This window comes from Nansenia antarctica (assembly GCF_963989245.1).
Source record: "Nansenia antarctica genome assembly, chromosome: 19".
In the NCBI taxonomy this organism is placed as follows: domain Eukaryota; kingdom Metazoa; phylum Chordata; class Actinopteri; order Argentiniformes; family Microstomatidae; genus Nansenia; species Nansenia antarctica.
In genome coordinates, this window is record NC_137692.1 from 22,030,164 (window position 1) to 22,049,817 (window position 19,654).

The following is a 19,654-nucleotide window of genomic DNA, read 5'->3' on the forward strand; positions in this document are numbered from 1 at the left end:
GCCGACTACACTCCACCAACACACTCAATCCCATGACACACACAAACCCACACAACATTACAATGACACATACACGATAAACTTGAGATGACTACAGAGATGATCTCCATGATCTCACATTGAGTGAATGAGTAAGCTCATCTTGAATATCGGTTGTTGTTGTTGTTGTTGGGAATATTGACTTACTTCTTCCAAACAACATTTCAAGTTTATGAACAACAACATAGAAAGTTATTTCAGGATGTTTAGGAAAGTTTGCAGACTTGTACCAGGTTTGTGATACTCTCTTGGGTGTCAAGCAAGCTACTAGAACAGTCGGGAGCCGTGAGTAAAGAAACATTTTATATCTTTGCACATTTTCAGGACCCTCCTTTCATGACTTTTCCTAGATATGTGCGTTCTACCACCCAGTATCCTTACATTTTCAAGATCACATCAGGATAAGCTAATATAAAGCTATTGTGCCATTTTTCTGTGTAGTAAGCCAGCTAATTTACAAGCAGCCAACTAGTGGTCATTGTGTGTAAATAGCAGCTTGAGCATTGTAAAGAGGGGCCTCTTTTAGTAGGTAAAAAAGGCACGGCTGTTCTAGTGTTAATGTAGGCCTATGCAGAAAAGTGTGAGGGGATCCTAACCTGAAGCCATTGTAAACTGTTGGCATTACAGGAAATAGTGAATGAATGAATTATCAAATACCAAATAACATAATTTTGTGTGTATCCACACCCAAACTCTGTTCCAAAACTACGGAGGAGCTCAAATTATAATGTGTGGGGTCATTAATAATTTTATGCATACAGTATACACATGTAAATGTCACGGAAAGGGACATTATCCAATCTACCCCCATCTGAAAAAAGGCTCACGAAACAAAGGCCTGAGTCACTTCCAGTATAGGGGTAAGTAATGCTGCTAATGATTCACAGGTATATCTGTCATTCATGTTCCTGAAAAGCTTTATGGTTTAGTTAATTATTTACTGGTGGAGGACCGAAAAGGATCAAAGTCCATCATCTCTCTGATGTTTGCAAGACAGGAGGAGCTCCTGGTACACACATAAAGATTTTCTAAATCTTAACAGATTTTTTTATCTGAGAGAGACCCCTCACATGAAGATAAAAAAATCATGGATTGAACACTTTTTATCGTATTGTTTTGTGGTGTGCTCCGATATTCCCAATACAGCACACCACATACATAAAGATCTGTCCTACGACAGTCTAGACTCTAGAGTCTCGTCCCCCAAGCCAGAAATCTTGCGTGATCAGGGTAGTACCCCATCTGGGTAGTACCCCATAGTACCCCAAATATATTTCCTCCATTTCTGAGTCCCTGGGACCCAGTTCTGATCTTGTTCGCTTTGATTCTTTCCGGTTTGGCATTGTATTATAATAATAGTCAATAAAATGTTCCAAAGGAATTATCATCTCCAGTTTAGGATGCAGTAATCTTGTAATTTACGACGATTTTCCATGACGATTATTTTCTTAATTCTTCAAACTTTTATTTGGTTCAAAAAACAAACACGGGTTTCTTTCATCATCAACAAATCCACCTGTACATACTAAGATACATACTCTATCTTAAGTCCATCAATTGGATGAAATGGTGTTCAATAAACAAGTCATGTGTAATACAGACTATCATTTCACAGAGAGAAATACATTAGGGCGGGGGGGTCCAGAAAATAGCATGATTTTGACTCTGTAGCATCCCAGCGACCCCATAACACCCCCTGACCCCTCACCCCCAGACAGTAGGACCATGACATGTTCATATTTCAGTTCGGCCTCCTCCCAAGCATCGATGGGAATGATAATGATGATGACCAGCAGCCTCCCGGTGTCGCTCAACTGTGCATCCTCAAGCCCTCTCCTCTCCTCTTAAACACAAAAGCCATGTCTGACTGCAGGATCTGGAAACAGTTTTGAGCAGTGTGTGTCTGTGTGTGTGTGTGTGTGATAGAGAAAGAGAAAGAGCTGTACACTGTACATGTTTGTGAGTGGTAGATGTAGAGCTTATGTGTGATGCATCATGGGAAATGGTGTCTGGGGGTGAGAGGTCGTTTGTTGTCCCTCCTCTATACATGTATACCAACGTGCCCATGGCTGCCCACAGGCGTTCACTCTCAGTTCTATAGTGAGCCGCCTCCGTTTGCACCTCCACCTCCGCCTCCACCTGGTCCCTTCGTTCGCAGGTCGTGCCAGATCTTAACCAGAGGCTCCCTGTTCTTCCATATCAGCTCATGTCCATACATAATGTACCAGCTGCAGGAGGGGAAAGAGGACAGGGGTAAGAAACGGCAAATTGATAGATACAGTCATGGACAGAAATATTGGCATCGCTGCACTTGTCAGATAATGCCTCACTTTTTAACGCCTCATTTTTTCCCAAAGGGTGTGCTAACAAACATTAAGTTGACTGATATCCGATTTGGCTTTTTTTTTTCTCTCTCTCTCTGCTTTTTTGTGTTGTTCCAATACAAACAAAAATAAATAAACATGTGAATACCAAAGCATTTATAATTGCAAACATTTTCTGGGAGAAGTGGCGCATTATCTGACAGAAGTGCTCGGCCATGACTCTATGTAGAGAAGGCAGACATATGAACAGCGTTGCTACTTACATTCCAAAAAGAGCTCCACCCAGATGGGCCGCGTGGTCAAAGAACCTCCATCCAAAAACTAGGCCGGCTGCGTCCATGGCAACAATGGCTTTCAATGCCTAACAGCAGGGTATGGGGAAAAAAAGGACGGTGTGAGTTGTACTGCAATTCACTTCCTCTCACATGACTCTGTACACAGCAACAACCCCTTCACCATTCCCCCAATAACTCATCCCTCCTCTCTCTCTCTCTCTCACCCATCCTTCCTGTCTAAATCTCTACTATATCTGTCAATAAAATGAAAAATATGAGTGGGACTGCCCCCCAAAAAACTAAGTGTCACTCCTAAGTGTCACTCCATCAGACAGGTATTCACACATCATGTTGACATCAATGCCAAGGGGGACAGGCAATTTGTGTGGTTGTATGAGGGATTGAGATATATTTCTGCTCGGCTGCTCCCAGGCTGTGGAATGCCCTCCCTGACCACCTAAGGGCACCACAGTCTGTGGATGCTTTTAAACGAGGCCTTAAAACCTTCCTTTTTTAATAGAGCCTTTTATTATTTATTATCTTTATCTTTCTTCTTGTTTTTAATCTGTAGCACTTTGAGATTTCTTTATGTAAAGTGCATTACAAATAAAATGTATTATTATAATAGTGGGGTAGTGGTGGTCTAGTCTAGTGGATAGTGAGTTGGACTGGTGATCAACGGAAGGTTGGCAGTTCAAATCCCGCCTGAAACCACACCACTACTAGTGTGCCCTTGAGTAAGGCACTTAGCCCTCAATTACTCCAGGGGGAATGTCCCTGTAATTCGTAATTGTAAATCGCTTTGGATTAAAAGCGTCTGATAAATGGCAAAATTAAAAATTTATTAAATTAATATTCACTCACATTTCCTGCTGTGAACGTGTACATGGGGAGGAAGATGATCGCCAGCTTGGCCTCAGGCATCTTGGTACAGACGGCAGCCAGGACAGTCATGATGGCTCCTGACTGGTGATGACAGGGACAGTAAAGTGATATCAGAGACGGGATTTTAAAAATGGACAATCAAATATGTTTGCTCTTCACTATTCGGTTGTTAAGTCTGACGTCAAACGTGACGTTTAGCAATTTCCGGGTCCAAACCAGAAATTCCCCGCACCAGAGTACCAGTGGACTACAGCGGTACAATGACAGTTCAATCGTTTTTTAGACTCGGATCTATTCATACAACAAGGGACACTTTCCCGTTTTCCCCATATTTGTCAGGGTCTTTGAGCCTCGGAAAAGCGCTATACAAATATAATGAATTATTATTATTACTGAGGCATTTCGAAGAGAGCGCCTCAGCCAACTTTGGACCTGGAAACACGTCACGACTTAACAACCGAATAAGATTCACCAAGTTACTACAAAGAGTTATGATGTGCTCACCGCTCCAAGAGACGGACCTAAGCGGCCAGAGGCGGTCTTACACACGTAGCTGAAGAGCGTGGAGATGACACCTGGCGTTGAAGAAAGAAGGTATCAGAACAAAACTTATTGCAAATAGCAAAACTCCATATTGGGTTTACAATATCATGACGTTGCACACACGCACGCACACGCACAAACACGCACGCGCATACACACACACACACACACACACACACACACACAGACATTCACACTCACCACTCACACTCACCACTCACACTCACACTCACACACGCACACTCACACTCACACTCACACACACACGCACACACACACCACACACACACACCACACCCACACCCTCCCCCCCCACACACACACGCGCGCACTACCTGCAGACAGGTAGACGGCCATGAACTGCTCCCTGCCGAGCATGGAGACGATACTGGAGGAGAAGGACCAGAGGACGTACATGTTGGCCCCCAGGTGGAGCAGGGAGTAGTGGCTGAACGTGGACAGAAGCATCGGGAAGCAAAGGGTCTCTGTGGGTGACAGAAGAAGAAGAAGAAGATCACTTTCCTGCCCAACACTAATGCAGAGAACCTACCTGTTCTCCCATGCATACAACCTTCCCTACCCCTAACCATCTCCCCTAACCCTGCCACCCCCTCCTCCCCCCCTGGACATTGCTGTGTTAATTGTTCCCTGTTCGTTAACTCTGTGTTCATCCTCCTCCCAGCCCCCCACTCGCATTATGGTTCGCTGTCAGACTTTCCATTTATATTGATAGTCTGATTTAGTGAGACTACGTGGTCCTCTACTCACTGGCTGCAGGGTTGGCTGTGAAGTATTTCATCATAGAGCGCTGGAGCGACGGTACTCTCCAACAGCAGAAGACTATGACGTTAGCCCCTATGATGCCTGAGGAAGAGAGAGATGGAATGAAAGAGGATAATAAGAAGGGTGGGAGATATAATAACGGATCATATTGAGAGGACCCCACTAACACAACATCTATGACGTTCAGTGAGATAGATAGATAGATAGATAGATAGATAGATAGATAGATAGATAGATAGATAGATAGATAGATAGATAGATAGATAGATCTTTATTTAGTCAGGACAGTGCACATTAATGAACAGTCACTTATACAAAGTATGGGGACAGTAAATATGCCGGATTTAGCTGTGAGCTAATTAGCATCTGTAGTCCTCATGACATAAAATCGTACAATAGATTAAAAAGAAAAACAAGAATAATGGGCAACATCACAACAGAATACAATAGGACATAAAACAATGAGTATGTGACCATAGCGACATACATTGGTGCAGTAGAGAATAAAATGCATAGGTTAAAAGTGCGAAATAAGACCCGAAAATAAGGTAGTGTGATGGTACTGAGGGAAAGGTAGCTGGACAGTCTGTAGTGCAACAAGGGGATGCCCAGAGAGAGTTATGGGTGGAGTGAGGACCAGTGAGGACCAACCTGTAACGGTCTGCTGGCCCTCGCTTAAGCTGTTCCACCACTGGTTGATCTGAAACAAACAGAGCCAATCAGTCATCAGCACAGACTAGTAGATCTACTCATTAATATATCAGCATGACAACACAGGTTAGAAATCCCTTATGTGTTCTTCATACCATCAAATACCAGAGATATACCACAATTGAAGCCTTATCAATCACTTTATTTGGTTACCTGTCTGACCACTCGAAATATGAAACAATTAGATATAATGCATGCAAGGTATGCAGGGTATGTAAACCTGCCCGTAGAATAGAATTCCATTAACCTGTTTGCGAAGGTCCCCTTGTTTCTGTGGTCGTAGTTTCTCCATCCAGTCTGCCCGGACCTCGTCGAAGTAGCCCTGCACCCGGGACTTCAGAGACTCGTACTGCCAGATGGCCGCGGTGCCAAATGAGCAGCCTGTAAACTAACATGGCGTTAGTCAAAGGAGCAGCCTGTAAACTAACATGGCGTTAGTCTCTCCCGCGCCTCTCATGCTCTGCAGACAATGAATTAACTTATTCGGTTAGTCTGACGTCAAACGTGACGTTTAGCAATTTCCGGGTCCAAACCAGAAATTCCCTGCCTGCACCAGATAGATAGATAGATAGATAGATAGATAGATAGATAGATAGATAGATAGATAGATAGACTTTATTTGTCATTGTTACAGTACAGGTACCAAACAACGAAATTTAGGAGGGGAGGCTCCCCTGGTGTTTAAGAAAGGAAAAAGAAACACATTTTGGAAAAAGCATAGATGCATAAAATCACAAGAAGATAAAGAGCTGGTTTACATCAATAGAGGCTATGTACACAATCCACTGTACTATACTGCACAGATAGTCAACTAGGTTTGTCATATTGCACAAGAAAGTATTTTTTCACATTTTTTTAAAGTGTCACAGTTTGCAGGCTTGAAAATGTACATGTTTGTGCCTCAGCACTAGCTGCCATTACAATCCGTCCGGACTTGTCCTGGGCCCAGAACTTAGGCCTTTTCTGTGTTCAGGGCCTTGACGGCCCTGTGGTAGAAGCAGTTCTTCAGTCTGTTTGTCTTAGCGGCCGGGGTCCTGTACCTCCTGTTCGAGGGCAGCTTGACAAAGTGTTCGTGCCCAGGGTGGGTCGGGTCCTTGGAGATCTTGGAGGCCCTCCTGAGACAGCGTGTTTCGTACAGCTTCTCCAGAGAGGGGAGGGTGGCGCCGGTGATCCCCTGTGCTGTTCTCACGACTCTCTGTAGATCGTTTCTCTCCGCTGCCGTGCAGCTGTGGTACCAGTTGGAGATGCCGAAGGTGAGGATGCTCTCCACTGCGCCGTGGTAGAAGGCCACCAGCATCTCCTGCTTGCTGTGTTGTTTCTTGAGGCATCTCAGGGTGTATAGCCGCTGTTGTGCCCTCTTGATGGTGCCTTTAGTGTTGTCCTTCCAGGCCAGGTCATCCCGTATGATGTGTCCCAGGAAACGGAGGTTTGAGACCATCTCTACGCTCTCTCCGTCGATGAGCAGGGGCAGGATCTCGGACTTTTTCCTCCTGTAGTCTACGATGAGTTCCTGGGTCTTTGACTTGTTTAGCAGCAGGTTGTTTACCTTGCACAGCTTGCTCAATTGCTCTACCTCATCCCTGTACGCCGCCTCGTCCCCCCCCGAGATACATCCCACCACGGTGGTGTCGTCTGCAAACTTTACGATGTAGTTGCTGGGGTGGATGGGGGTGAAGTCGTGGGTGTAGAGGTTGTAGAGGATGGGGCTTAGCACGCAGCCCTGGGGTGACCCAGTGCTGAGGCTGAGGGCTGTGGAGGTGTGGGGGCCCACCCGCACCCTCTGGGGGCGGTTGGTCAGGAAGTCCTTGATCCACGCACATATAGAGTGTGATAGACCCAGGTCTAGTAGTTTGGTCACTAGCCTGTCTGGAAGGATGGTGTTAAAGGCGGAGCTGAAGTCCACGAAGAGCAGTCTCGCGTAGCTGTTTCCCCTCTCCAGGTGGGATAGAGTGGCGTGGAGAGTCGTCGCTATGGCGTCCTCTGTGGACCTGTGGGCTCTGTAGGCGAACTGGTATGGATCCAGGTTGGGCGGGAGGCGTGTGAGTATGTGGGCCCGGACTAGTTTCTCGAAGCACTTCATGATGATTGGTGTGAGTGCCACCGGGCGGTAGTCGTTTAGGCAGCTCACCGTGCTTTTCTTCGGGACTGGGATGATAGTTGAGGTTTTCAGGCAGGGTGGGACGGTGGCCTGGGACAGGGACTGGTTAAAGATGTTGGTGAAAACCCCGGCCAGCTGGTCGGCGCAGTCTCTCAGCACCCGTCCCAGGACGCCATCCGGCCCCGAGGCTTTCCTGGGGTCCACCGCCTTCAGTACGCGTCTCACCTCGTGCTCTGTGAGGGTGAGGCTGCTGAGAGCTGGAGAGAGTGGTGTCTGTGTTGTGGTTACCTCCGTTCGCCCCTCGTCGAACCGGCCCCTCTGTCTTACCAGAGTACCAGTGTACTACAGCACCAGAGTACCAGTGTACTACAGCGGTAGAATGACTGTTCAATCGTTTTTTAGACTCTGATCTATTCATACAACAAGGGACACAGCAGCACTTTCCCGTTTTCCCCCTATTTGTCAGCGTCTTTGAGCCTCAGAAAAGCGCTATATAAATATGATGAATTATTATTATTACTGAGGCATTTTCGAAGACAGCGCCTCAGCCAACTTTGGACCCGGAAACACGTCACGACATAACAACCGAATAGAAGCCACTATACATGAAAGTGTAATAGAAAGTCATTTATTCATCAGTTACAGTAGAGAAGATCTAAAGTCTGGAAATCTTATGGAAGACAGACTGACGCCAGGGCAGGCAGAGCGTAATGACAGAGATTAAACCTACCCCTATTGTGAACACCAGGGGCTTGACTAGTCGGCCAAAGTCCCTGGGGGGTGTGAAGGGAGCTGGGGGTTCAGGAGCCTGGGGAGCTGCGCCTCCTCTCTTGCTGTGGACGATCCCCTCACCGGGCTCCGTCTCCGCCATCTCCTCCACGCTCCCCTTCTTGGTCTCTGTCTTCTTCGCTGCTTTCCTGAACCCACATCTCTGCTGGGTGTTGAGGGAGAACCTGTGGACAGCATGCACATTCAGACAGTGGTGGACTCAGGCTGTTTGAAGGGCAGGGGGGGCGAAAAGGAAAAAAGGGCACCTACTGCACAACATGGGACCCCATCAGTGCACATGGTCAAGTTTAGACCATTGGAAGGGCAGCCAATAGGGCACATCCTCTCATTTTTGCCACTCAAAAGGGCACTTTAGTGCAACGTATTTCAACTGTGGGGGCACGTGGTCAAGTTTAGACCATTGGAGGGGCACCAATAGGGCACGTCCTCTCATTTTTGCCACTCAAAAGGGCACTTAAGAGAGAAGTTTTTCAACCGTGGGGGCGCCAGGAGGGGCAGTCGCTCCCCCTGCCCCCCCCCCCCCTAGGTCTGCCAGTGCATTCAGATATGTGTAGGTAGGTTTAGCTAGAATTAATGTTTGGCACTTCCACAATTGAGTGAGTGAGCAGGCTGTGACGTCACTCAGTGCTTAGATTCCACACTGCAGTAGTGGTAAAAAATTTATTTTATTTTTTTACATATCTGCCAGATAATCTGGAGTAAAAACCTGATGTAAGTACAACTCAACTGTGGTGGGGTGAGTTGATAAGCCCGTCCAACAACCAACGGGGCAAGTTAGTGACATGGAGTTGGACAGGAGGAGTTCGATATTGTGATAATAATAATAATAATAATAATAATAATAATAATAATAATAATAATAATAATATAATAATAATAATAATAAAATACAAGAATAATAAAATACAAAATATCTGCGATCACTTCTTCTAACAAGTTAGATATCTGTATATACAAACGTCGTTACGTTAATTTCGTTTAATTCGTTCCTAGCCTTATAATAAACACCTATAATAAACTATTGCGCTCGGTGAACTCAGATCTCAGATATGGAAAGAAAACTAACATCAACACACCATACCTGTTTCCCCTGGTTGCTGAGCTGATTATGTCATTCCTCGCAAACCTTAGAATACATCCTCTGAACATGATGTTATTATATATGGACAAGTACAGAGAGAATCATGTTATTATATATGTTAAATATGGACAAGCACAGAGAGAATGGACACCGGGCAACAACCCCAACGACCCTGTGCGTACTACTATACTCTACCGGTTCAACAACGACACCGCCTCGTAACAGGAGGCAACGGGACTCGGGAGTGGGACACCTAGTGGCAGAGGAGGGGTATAACCACGAGAAATGGGAGTGGGACATTTAGTGGCAGAGGAGGGGTATAACCAAGAGAAATGGGAGTGGGACACCTAGTGGCAGAGGAGGGGTATAACCACGAGAAATGTTTTTCTATTATAATAATAATAATAATAATGCATTTTATTTATAAAATCACTTTACATAGGAAATCTCAGAGTGCTACAATTAAAAACAGGAAGAAAAAAAACAATAAACATTTTCAATTAAAAGGCAAAAAAAAAGGCTCTCCAGCATCCACAGACTGTTTTTTTTCCCATTCTCTGTGACGAACCACGCCAAATCTGTTCTATCACATATAAATAATTTAATCATCATCGCGTTCTGATTTCATCATCACTCTCACTATGTGACTTGTCCTACGTTTTGCACGTACAGACCATCCCTAAAACAGCCACTGAATCACGCTCAGCCTGAAAATAATTTAAAGGACCTGTGATTTGTTTAAAAAAATAAAATAAAAAGTAATTATAGGCTATATTATATATATGTAAAGAAAAAAAAAGTAATTATAGGCTATATATTTTTCTTATTATTATTAATTAAATATATATAGGCGATCTATCTACTGAAAGCGAAGGCGAGACGCTTCTTCCGTCCAATGTGTTGAATTGAACCCGAGGAGGTAGTGGTAGTGGTGGGCATTGGGTCGCCTGTCTGTCTGTCTGTCCGTCTGTCTGCCTGTGTATCACATCACAGCGCCTGTTTCTGTTTTTCCTCTCGTGAAACATGGCGGCCCTGCCTGCTCTCTCCAGCCGGGCTGGGTCGGTGAACAGCCTGGGGAACAGCCCCACGGCGACCCCCACGACCACCAGCTCCACCACGAACAACACCAAGACCCTCCAGAGCCCCTGCTACCCCGAGCTGGACTTCAGGTCCGGGGCCAGGGTGGAGGATCTGAACCGCCTGATCCAGGAGTTCAGTAAACACGACCAGAGAGAATATGACGACCAGCGAGCCCTGGAGATTCACACGGCCAAGGATTTCATTTTTTCCATGCTCGGTAAGGGGAATTGCATGCATTATATTGTATATTATATTAAATTGTGCATGCATATACCTTACATATGAATGACGATCATTGTGTGCACATTCACTTGTGTACTGTTCTTTGCTGTTGATCATCCCAGTAAAGCTTCCACTCCTGTTAGATTCAATTTACAAATCGTTAAAAAGAAAAAAAAGGGACATTTGTGCTATGATGAATAAGAAAATGGTCCATTATCGCATATGAATGACGATAATTGTGCACACATGTCTTTATTGCAACAGTGCATTTGATATCAGTAGTTGTGTCCTAACCAACGATAGGAACGTATGCTCGATGTAGCCTCCAAGGCAAGGTTCTCTCTACCCTTTGGCTATCTATTTAATCATATGTTTTTCAGCCTTGATCGGTAAATTGCTGATATAAATCTCTGCCTATATGACTTGGTAACCTAGTGGATTGTGGACTGCAAGCACATTGTTTCATGAAGAACACTAGCTAGACTTTCATGGAATCTCTGATACTATGATATGAACAAGACACACACACACACACACACACACACACACACACACACACACACACACACACACACACACACACACACACACACAAAACGCACGTACACAGGGACAGGGGGGGCGAAAGGGAGCAAAAACCTGCCCCATTGCCCTGCTGCCACTCACATTCATTGTCGTCACTGTTGTTAGCATCATCCCCCCTGTGCCCTTTGTCGAGAAAAGGGAACTGCCCTTCCATTAGTCATTGCATGTCCCTCATGTCAGTCTCTCTCTCTCTCTCTCTCTCTCTCTCTCTCTCTCTCTCTCTCTCTCTCAAACACAAACACAAACACAAACACAAACACACACACACACACACACACACACACACACACACACGCACAGCTTCACTTAGCTACATTTGCACACATTGTTCCAAACCCACACCGAGAGGAGTGCAACACCAGCCAAAGCATCTCTATTGTCAGGGAAATGCTGTTGGGGAGGGAACAGAGACATCCTGAATTCAGTGAACAGGAAAAACAAACGAGGCAGAGTACTGCAGTCCACAGTCCACACCAATAAACTCAGCCGAGGCAAACTGAGCACTCTACATTAGGGCACACAGATGAGCTCTCTGACTGTCACCATAATATATAAACATGTATATGTTACGGTACATGTGGGAATACGGTACATGTGGGAAAACTAGGGTTAGAGTTAGGTGCTAGGGTGCTACGGTTAGGGATAGGATTAGGGTTAGACATGCCAGCATGTACCAAGTCGACGTAGCACCTAACCCTAACCATAGCACCCTAGCACCTAACCCTAGTTTTCCCACATGTACCGTATTCCCACATGTACCGGTCCGTAACATATATATGGTAAGTATTGTAATAAATGTGTAATAGAGCAAAAGGCTTTGACAAACATTTTACATGTTGTTTCATCATTGTGTTTTAGTTTTAGTAAAATAGATCTCTCTCTCTCTCTCTGGACTGTGTGGTCCTGTAGTGAGCAGGGTTGTGGAGATGGTGCCCACCCAGTGCTGCTTTGTGAGGGTTGTGTGGAAAGTGCTGCCTGAGTCTGGAGTGAAGTTTGTGTGCGTGCGAGCTTGCCGTGCATCTGTACCATACTATGAAGTTAATGCATGAGTGTGCTGTGGTAATAGTAACATACCTTATTGCAGAGAAAGTGAATTGTACGGCTTAAGTGTATTACTAGTCTATTTTGGTCTCGATTAATCTCCCGTTTAACCTCTCCCTCCAGGTATGGTGCAGAAACTGGACCAGAAGCTCCCAGTTGCCAACGAGTACCTGCTGTTGTCAGGCGGGGTACGGGAGGGAGTGGTGGACATGGACATAGACGAGCTGAGCGTCTACGCCCGCGGCACCGACTACGACATGGACTTCACCCTGCTGGTGCCCGCGCTCAAGCTCCACGACCGCAACCAGCCCGTCACCCTGGACATGCGCCACTCGGCCCTCTGCCACTCGTGGCTCAGCCTGAGGCTCTTCGACGAGGGCACCATCAACAAGTGGAAGGACTGCTGCACCGTGGTGGACCACATCAACGGCGCCACCAACTACTTCTTCTCCCCGACGCTGGTGGCCGACTGGTTCTACGAGTCCATCAGCGTGGTGCTGGTGGAGATCCAGAAGAAGCCCCAGCGCGGCATGCCGCGGGTGGAGAAGGTGGAGCGGAACGGCACCGTCATCTCCGTCATCCTGGGCGTGGGCAGCAGCCGCATGCTCTACGACATCGTGCCCGTGGTGTCCTTCAAGGGCTGGCCCGCGGTGGCCCAGAGCTGGCTGATGGAGAACCACTTCTGGGACGGCAAGATCACCGAGGAGGAGGTGATCAGCGGCTTCTACCTGGTGCCCGCCTGCTCCTTCAAGGGCCGCAAGGAGAACGAGTGGCGTCTGTCGTTCGCCCGCAGCGAGGTGCAGCTGAAGAAGTGCATCTCGTCCAGCCTGATGCAGGCCTACCAGGCGTGCAAAGCCATCATCATCAAGCTCCTGTCTCGCCCCAAGGCCATCAGCCCCTACCACCTGCGCAGCATGATGCTGTGGGCCTGCGACCGTCTCCCCGCCACCTACCTGTCCCAGGACGACTTCTCGGCCCACTTCCTGCTGGGCCTCATCGACGACCTGCAGCACTGCCTGGTCAACAAGATGTGTCCCAACTATTTCATCCCACAATGCAACATGCTAGAGCATCTGTCGGACGAGTCGGCGCTGTTGCACGCGCGGAAGCTCTCCTCGGTGCGCTCGGACCCGGCGGAACACCTGCGCACCACCATCGAGCACGCCAAGGCCGCCAACCGGCTGACCCTAGACCTGCAGTGGCGCGGCAGCTCTTCCAACCTCCCCTCTCCTCAGTCGGACGCGGGCGGGGAGCACCAGCCGGACGACCGGCTGGCCAAGAAGCTGCAGCAACTGGTGACGGAAAACCCCGGGAAATCCATCTCCGTGTTCATCAACCCCGACGACGTCACTCGACCACACTTTCGCATCGACGACAAATTCTTCTGAGCAGACTTCTTCTGAGTGAGAAACTGTGAGAAACTCCTTCCCATGGCACACCCTTGTCCCCCCCTTTTGACTTTGTTCTTGGCTCTTGTAACCACAGAGTGTTGTGAGGTTCTTTGTCTTTTAATATATTGTCTGCTGATTTTTGTTCCCGTCCCTAGAACACCCCCCCCCCCCCCCAATCCTACAGTGCCGTGTTACCTTGAGGAGGCCTTTAAAGGAAACAGGTGAATGAGAGGCTCTCTGACTACTACTGAGGATTACGGAATGTCTTCGGACATTCCATGTGTCTACGGAATGTCTACGGACTAGTCCCCTATAAGGGAAACGATGGTACTAACGCCATATAACTAACTGTACATAGAGAAGAGAGCTGAGGTGGGTGTGTGGTGTGGTGTGAGGACTTAAGTCTTATTTTGCACAGAATGTAGGGAGACACACACAGCATAAGATCTCTTAATCTTTGAGGAAATTGTGCTATGAGAAACTCCTTTAGAAAGACCTAATTCCATTGGTCTTCTTTTTTCTCCACTGACCTAACCTGACCTAAGTTTAGAGCTGTTATTACAATTACCTGTATCTTAATAACAAGCTCTTAGTAACTTGACTTTTCCTGTACAATCATCACCCCCATATCCTATCAATGTGTATAGTGAACAGTTACGTATCCAGATTATGCCAAAAACCTGCAGAAATCTGACCGACAATGTGATACTCATACTTCATCCTCAAGTGCAATTAGTGAAAACACTCATACTCTTACGCGCACACGCACACACACACACACACACACACACACACACACACACACACACACACACACACACACAGAGGAAAGGTCTCTCATAGCTATCACACAACATAAGTGCTACATTCATACACACTCTTGATCAGTAAAATGGTGTAATTAAGTATGTTGTTGTGACATTCCATAACTCCTGGGGTATTCCACGTATGTTGATTAGTACATTCGCGTTTAAAAAGAAAGCCTCGTGCAACTCTCGATTGGGATTCAAGCCTCAAGTGATTCCTCGAATTAGAATCAGCCTTGTGACATCAATGTTCACGCAAGTCCGGTTTGGAAAGTCTCGATTTGGGCGCTCGTGCCCGCAGTTAGAAGTAGCCCAGAAGAGCCGATTGTCGAAAAGAAGATACTAGACTAGAAAATGACAAAAAAAAGTGCAATACTGCCGCAATAGACTAGGTGCACGATCTCACTACTTCCTGAAAGGCAACTGGTATGAACATATCCTGTCTCACTCTATTGGTTTAATTGATTAATCATCTGTGCACTGTGTGTTCCAACGGTTTACCGCACAGCTGATTAATCAATTAAACCAATAGAGTGAGACAGGATATGTTCATACCAGTTGCCTTTCAGGAAGTAGTGAGATCGTGCACCTAGCCTATTAGGCGGGGGAAATGGTTTGGCAAGAAATTGCTGACAGATTAAATGCGTAGGTCATACAAGCCCCTACTTATTGTTTTATGTTCATTTTAAAATAAATGAATATTCACTACTGTGGTGATATTAGCAGTAGGCTACACACTATCAGATCACCAGGATGACAGAGTGGTTCTAGCCGCTGCCATTGTTAATTAATTGTCAAGAAAATAAACATTAAATTAAAGTCAACCCCTCTCTCCTGAGGCAAGGATTGTACCAGCAACCTTCTGGTTGCTAGCTGACTGCCTTAACCCCTGTGCCAGACACACCGCTCAGCTAATTCCGATGCAAGCTGATACACATATCTTTTTTATCTATCTATCTCGTAAAAAGTGGGACCTAATATTTCCAAAAAGACACTTGACGGAACTGTTGTTTCCGCCTGTGAGACATTTTTGACACACATTATCTAACTTAAACCAGACCCTAAACCTTGTCGCTAAACCTTGACCCTAAACAACCAAACAGCGAATTATTTGAGCCGATTCAGGGAACGGAACTCGATCTGAAATTGTCGCGAATTATGAAAATAAGCCTGAATTTGTTCTAATCACGTTTCGTGGAATACCCCCCTGGTTGTTCCTTGTCCTTTTGTTTGTTTGTTTGTTTGTAATGGAACACTTTTGACTGTGAGTCTTATTTTCCACATTGCTGCTCTACTTTAGGAATAATGTTTTATGATTTATTAGCTATAGGGATTAAGTTAATGGTTACAGGATTTATGAATTGGAACATATGCATAGCTACTGTTTACATAGTACTGGAAAAAGCAGAGGATCCTGTATGATCATTTTGATGGGACTAATCTGGCTGCGTTATGGACTGATTAGAACGGACCAAACTTACAACATCACCATCGTCGGCAGGGATCAAACACTGCCTTACCATCAATCAATTCGGACCATCAATCACTCCAGTGGCCTAGAGAACGTGTTGTACGCCTCACCTCTGTTGTTCCAATGAGACAGGCCACTGAGTGTTTTAAATAGAAGTGTAATGAATAGAGATGACATGATTCTGTTGGGGTTTTATATCATTTATACAGAGAAATGTAAGTCTCTCTACAGTTTGGCGAATCTAGCAGCACTCAAGGAAGGCCCATTTCCTTCCTGTAAGGGATGGGCCAAGATCTGTGGCGCAGTGAATAATTCTGACTGTGGACAGGGCCCATAACTTGTGTAATCACAGGAGACACTTGATCTAAGCTCTTTGTGCTTTATAAGTTCTACTAAATCTATTAAGAATCAATTATATCCCACAACAATTCCTTATTATACATTGCAACAGAGACATGTCTATTCTAACATAACATTTTCTGCACCTTGTGGTCTGCTGAACGTGGATCAAGAGAGAGGTCCTCTGACGGTCAACATATGTGACAGCTACTGCTGGTGTTTTTGGGAAAGAAAGAAAGAAAGAAAGCTATTTAGAGGATTTACGATGTTTCAGGGTTGGCGAGTGTCTGGCGACCTTTCGCCAGCACGCGTCACATATCGTATGAGTCATCCACAGCCGAGCCAGAAGAAAATCACTAATGATTTCTGTGTAAAAATGCTTATGTTTCACACAAACAAGCTGAAATGTATTACATCATATCTAACAACCCTGATGGAAAATGTATTGGGGAAAAAAAGGCAGAAGGCATTATATAAAAAATAATAAACAAATAAAGAATAATCTGTCAGTTATACACATCGATGACATAATTGCATACAGTATCGATCTGATCTGTGTGAACAGTGATGAATAAAAATGTACAGGATCCTACACTATTGCCAGTTCATTTGTTTTAAATGTATTCTGATGATGAGTCTGATGAGATAGAAGTATTAATGTGCTCTTGATATAGAAGTCTGCATGCTGGGGGTGTGGCTACTGTCTTCTGAATTGTTGTATCTGTGCCATGACCTTAGGACGCCTGCCTCTATATTCAGACTGCTCGTTGGCCTAATGCTACGGAGCCCCCCTGGGGTCACATGGTAGAAGAAAAATATTTGATGTGTGAATCTGTTCCCTCGGTTTAGTAATTCGTTCCCTATCGAGGGAACGGATTCACTCATCAAATATTTATTTTCTACCATGTGACCCCAGGGGGGCTCCGTAGAATGCTGATAAGTAAGAGAAGTAGTAACAGACAACAGATGTGATATTTAAGCAATATCACACGAGGAGGGAGTGCTGTTATACTGAATATCAGCACAGCTGTGATTTGATCGTAGGTACGAGACCTGGCTGCGGCCTTATCTGTATGTTATGTGCGGCAGAGTGATGCATATAGTTAAAAGTCCCAGTGCTGTTATACTGTATATCGGCACTCATGGAATGCCTCTTGTCCAATCAAATTACTTAGTCGGAACTAACTGTTGTATAAAATAACATAGGCATGACTATTGTCCTGAGTGATACACAGCACTGATACGTTGGCTCCTATGGAAATCTAGTTCTGCACTTCTGCAATTGACCCCACCCTTATAATCGGAGCATTCATACATGAAAATGAAATCTTGTTATTTTACCTTATTGTACTGTAATTTGTATCCATGGCCCCATTTCAGCAAAGTTAATACTTTACAAACGGGTTTACATACAAGCATGGATTCTTTATGATTCATGCTCTCTGACGATGCCTTGTATGTGAACAGCACAGTGTAGCCTATCTCAGACTTTTCTCAAATTCCGTCTCAAAGACTCTCCAAAAATCTCTTTCTTCATAGGCACCAGCACTGCCTCGTTATTCCCCTCCTTTCTGCCAGGTTATTTTTGCATCCTGTTGTCTCAGCACCTGTCAGTACACCTGCGGCCTCGACTCCAACCGTGCCCCTCCTCCCACCCCCCACACACACTCTCTGTTCTGCTCTCTTTGGAGAGGAGGCGTCTGTTCACAGAGTGAGTTCACTGTGTTCACTATGAACATACATATCCCTGTAAGGATAGGCTTTAATATTCATATAGCGCTTTTCTAGACACTCAAAAGACGCTTTACAAACTGAAAAGATCGAGTAGTAATAAATAAAATAAAGTATAGGGGCCTAATTAAGGTAGTGCTGGGCACTCATATATAATATATATTCAATTTATAAATTATATGATATATAAGGGTATTGTCTTGAAACTACAGTACTAACACATAAGAAAGTATTTTAGACTCACAGAATGAAAGCTGAGCTGAGAACTGAGCTGAGGTGCTGGAGCTGAAGAGTATCAAATAGAGTGAAAAAAGCAGCATCCGCACACTCAAATCTGTGCAAAAACCATTAATTTATTGCAAGCTTTCAGTCATAGACCTTCGTCAGGCATAAAGCAGTGCCAAGTGAATGCAGTAATATAAAGGGTTCAAACTAAATCACTTGATTAGCCAATGCACAACACACTGTATCAAATATTTCACCAAGGGGCTAAACATTAAGGGAATTGTCGTCCTAGATTTAGTGGAATACAAAAGCCACATACACAAGTGTTCACTGAAACAAGAAAACACAGAAATACATCAAATATCTACACATAACAGAACAAATAACAATAGAGAAATGCAACAACATGCAGACATCAGGCAGTAGCCATCATATAGCATAGAACATATATAGGGTCTAAAGTAATTTACTCATAGCACAACACTCATGTGTGAAATCCTTATTCAAACCTAGGGGTTGTTGAACTTTTAGGGTGTGGATCCAAAAATGCTTTCTCTGGCATAACCTCCTGTCAACATCACCCCCTCTCTGAAGAGTAATCTGCTGTTCTGGACCCTAAGAGAGGAAATGGGGTGGGGGTGGTTATTAAAATGACCGGGGTAGTTCACATCTTCGCGTCTTATGGAACTTTTGTGTAGACTGATTCTTTGTTTGAGGGGACGAATGGTTTTTACCAATATAGATTTTATAATTTGGTTGTATTACATGTGATAACTCCCCTTACAGGAATTACCCCCCACCCCCTCGTTCTAGGATGTCTAAAATCATTCAATCAAGTAGTATGGCACTGGGCACAGTTGCCACAAGGGTAGTTTCCCTGTTTAAGGGGAGCCAGAAGGGTCTGTTTAGGATTAGGTAATTATGTTTAAAGGCTCTAACCAATTTATTCCGCATTTAGGCCCTCTTTTGTAAACAAAAGGAGGTGGATCTGTAAAATGTCGGGGGAGGGCTGGATCTGTGGTCAATTTCAGGATAGTGTTCTTAACAATGTGAGCCTGAGGAGTGTAAGTGGTGATACAAGAAGACACTGAATAATGTTTTTCTTCGCCAACCATATTGGACTTCCATGTTCCATCCATTCTACAGTGGGGGAAATAAATCAACAATGTTTAAATTTTAATTGCAGCTATTCACATGCAATTTAGACCAGACAATTGTAACATTCCAATCATAAC

At 45.0% G+C, this 19,654-nt stretch overlaps 2 protein-coding genes across 2 annotated transcripts; one reads left to right on the forward strand and one right to left on the reverse strand.

The window, feature by feature from the left end:
- Positions 1-1,492: 1,492 nt before the first annotated feature.
- On the reverse strand, positions 1,493-9,699 carry parlb (presenilin associated, rhomboid-like b). Its single transcript, XM_080549191.1, has 10 exons — positions 9,529-9,699; positions 8,389-8,611; positions 5,808-5,948; positions 5,501-5,549; positions 4,835-4,930; positions 4,402-4,551; positions 4,028-4,098; positions 3,503-3,604; positions 2,627-2,724; positions 1,493-2,267 (listed from the first exon to the last, which is right to left on the reverse strand). Exons 1-10 carry the CDS (start codon positions 9,594-9,596, stop codon positions 2,135-2,137), a joined length of 1,131 nt encoding a protein of 376 aa, XP_080405317.1. The 5' UTR covers positions 9,597-9,699; the 3' UTR covers positions 1,493-2,134.
- An 852-nt stretch (positions 9,700-10,551) lies between these two features.
- On the forward strand, positions 10,552-13,901 carry LOC308174000 (nucleotidyltransferase MB21D2; the record flags this gene model as incomplete). Its single annotated transcript, XM_080549053.1, has 2 exons — positions 10,552-10,825; positions 12,580-13,901. The coding sequence occupies 2 exons, from the start codon at positions 10,552-10,554 to the stop codon at positions 13,842-13,844; spliced, it is 1,539 nt and encodes a 512-aa protein (XP_080405179.1). The 3' UTR covers positions 13,845-13,901.
- Positions 13,902-19,654: the final 5,753 nt, after the last annotated feature.

Excerpts from the sequence above, each read along its gene's own strand:
- parlb (XM_080549191.1), bottom strand. The coding sequence starts at position 9,596 with ATGTTCAGAGGATGTATTCTAAGGTTTGCGAGGAATGACATAATCAGC. Across the intron at positions 5,949-8,388 it reads CCCTGGTGTTCACAATAGGG|TTTACAGGCTGCTCATTTGG; the intron begins GTAGGTTTAATC and ends ACGCCATGTTAG. Across the intron at positions 5,550-5,807 it reads AAGGGGACCTTCGCAAACAG|ATCAACCAGTGGTGGAACAG; the intron begins GTTAATGGAATT and ends TGTTTGTTTCAG.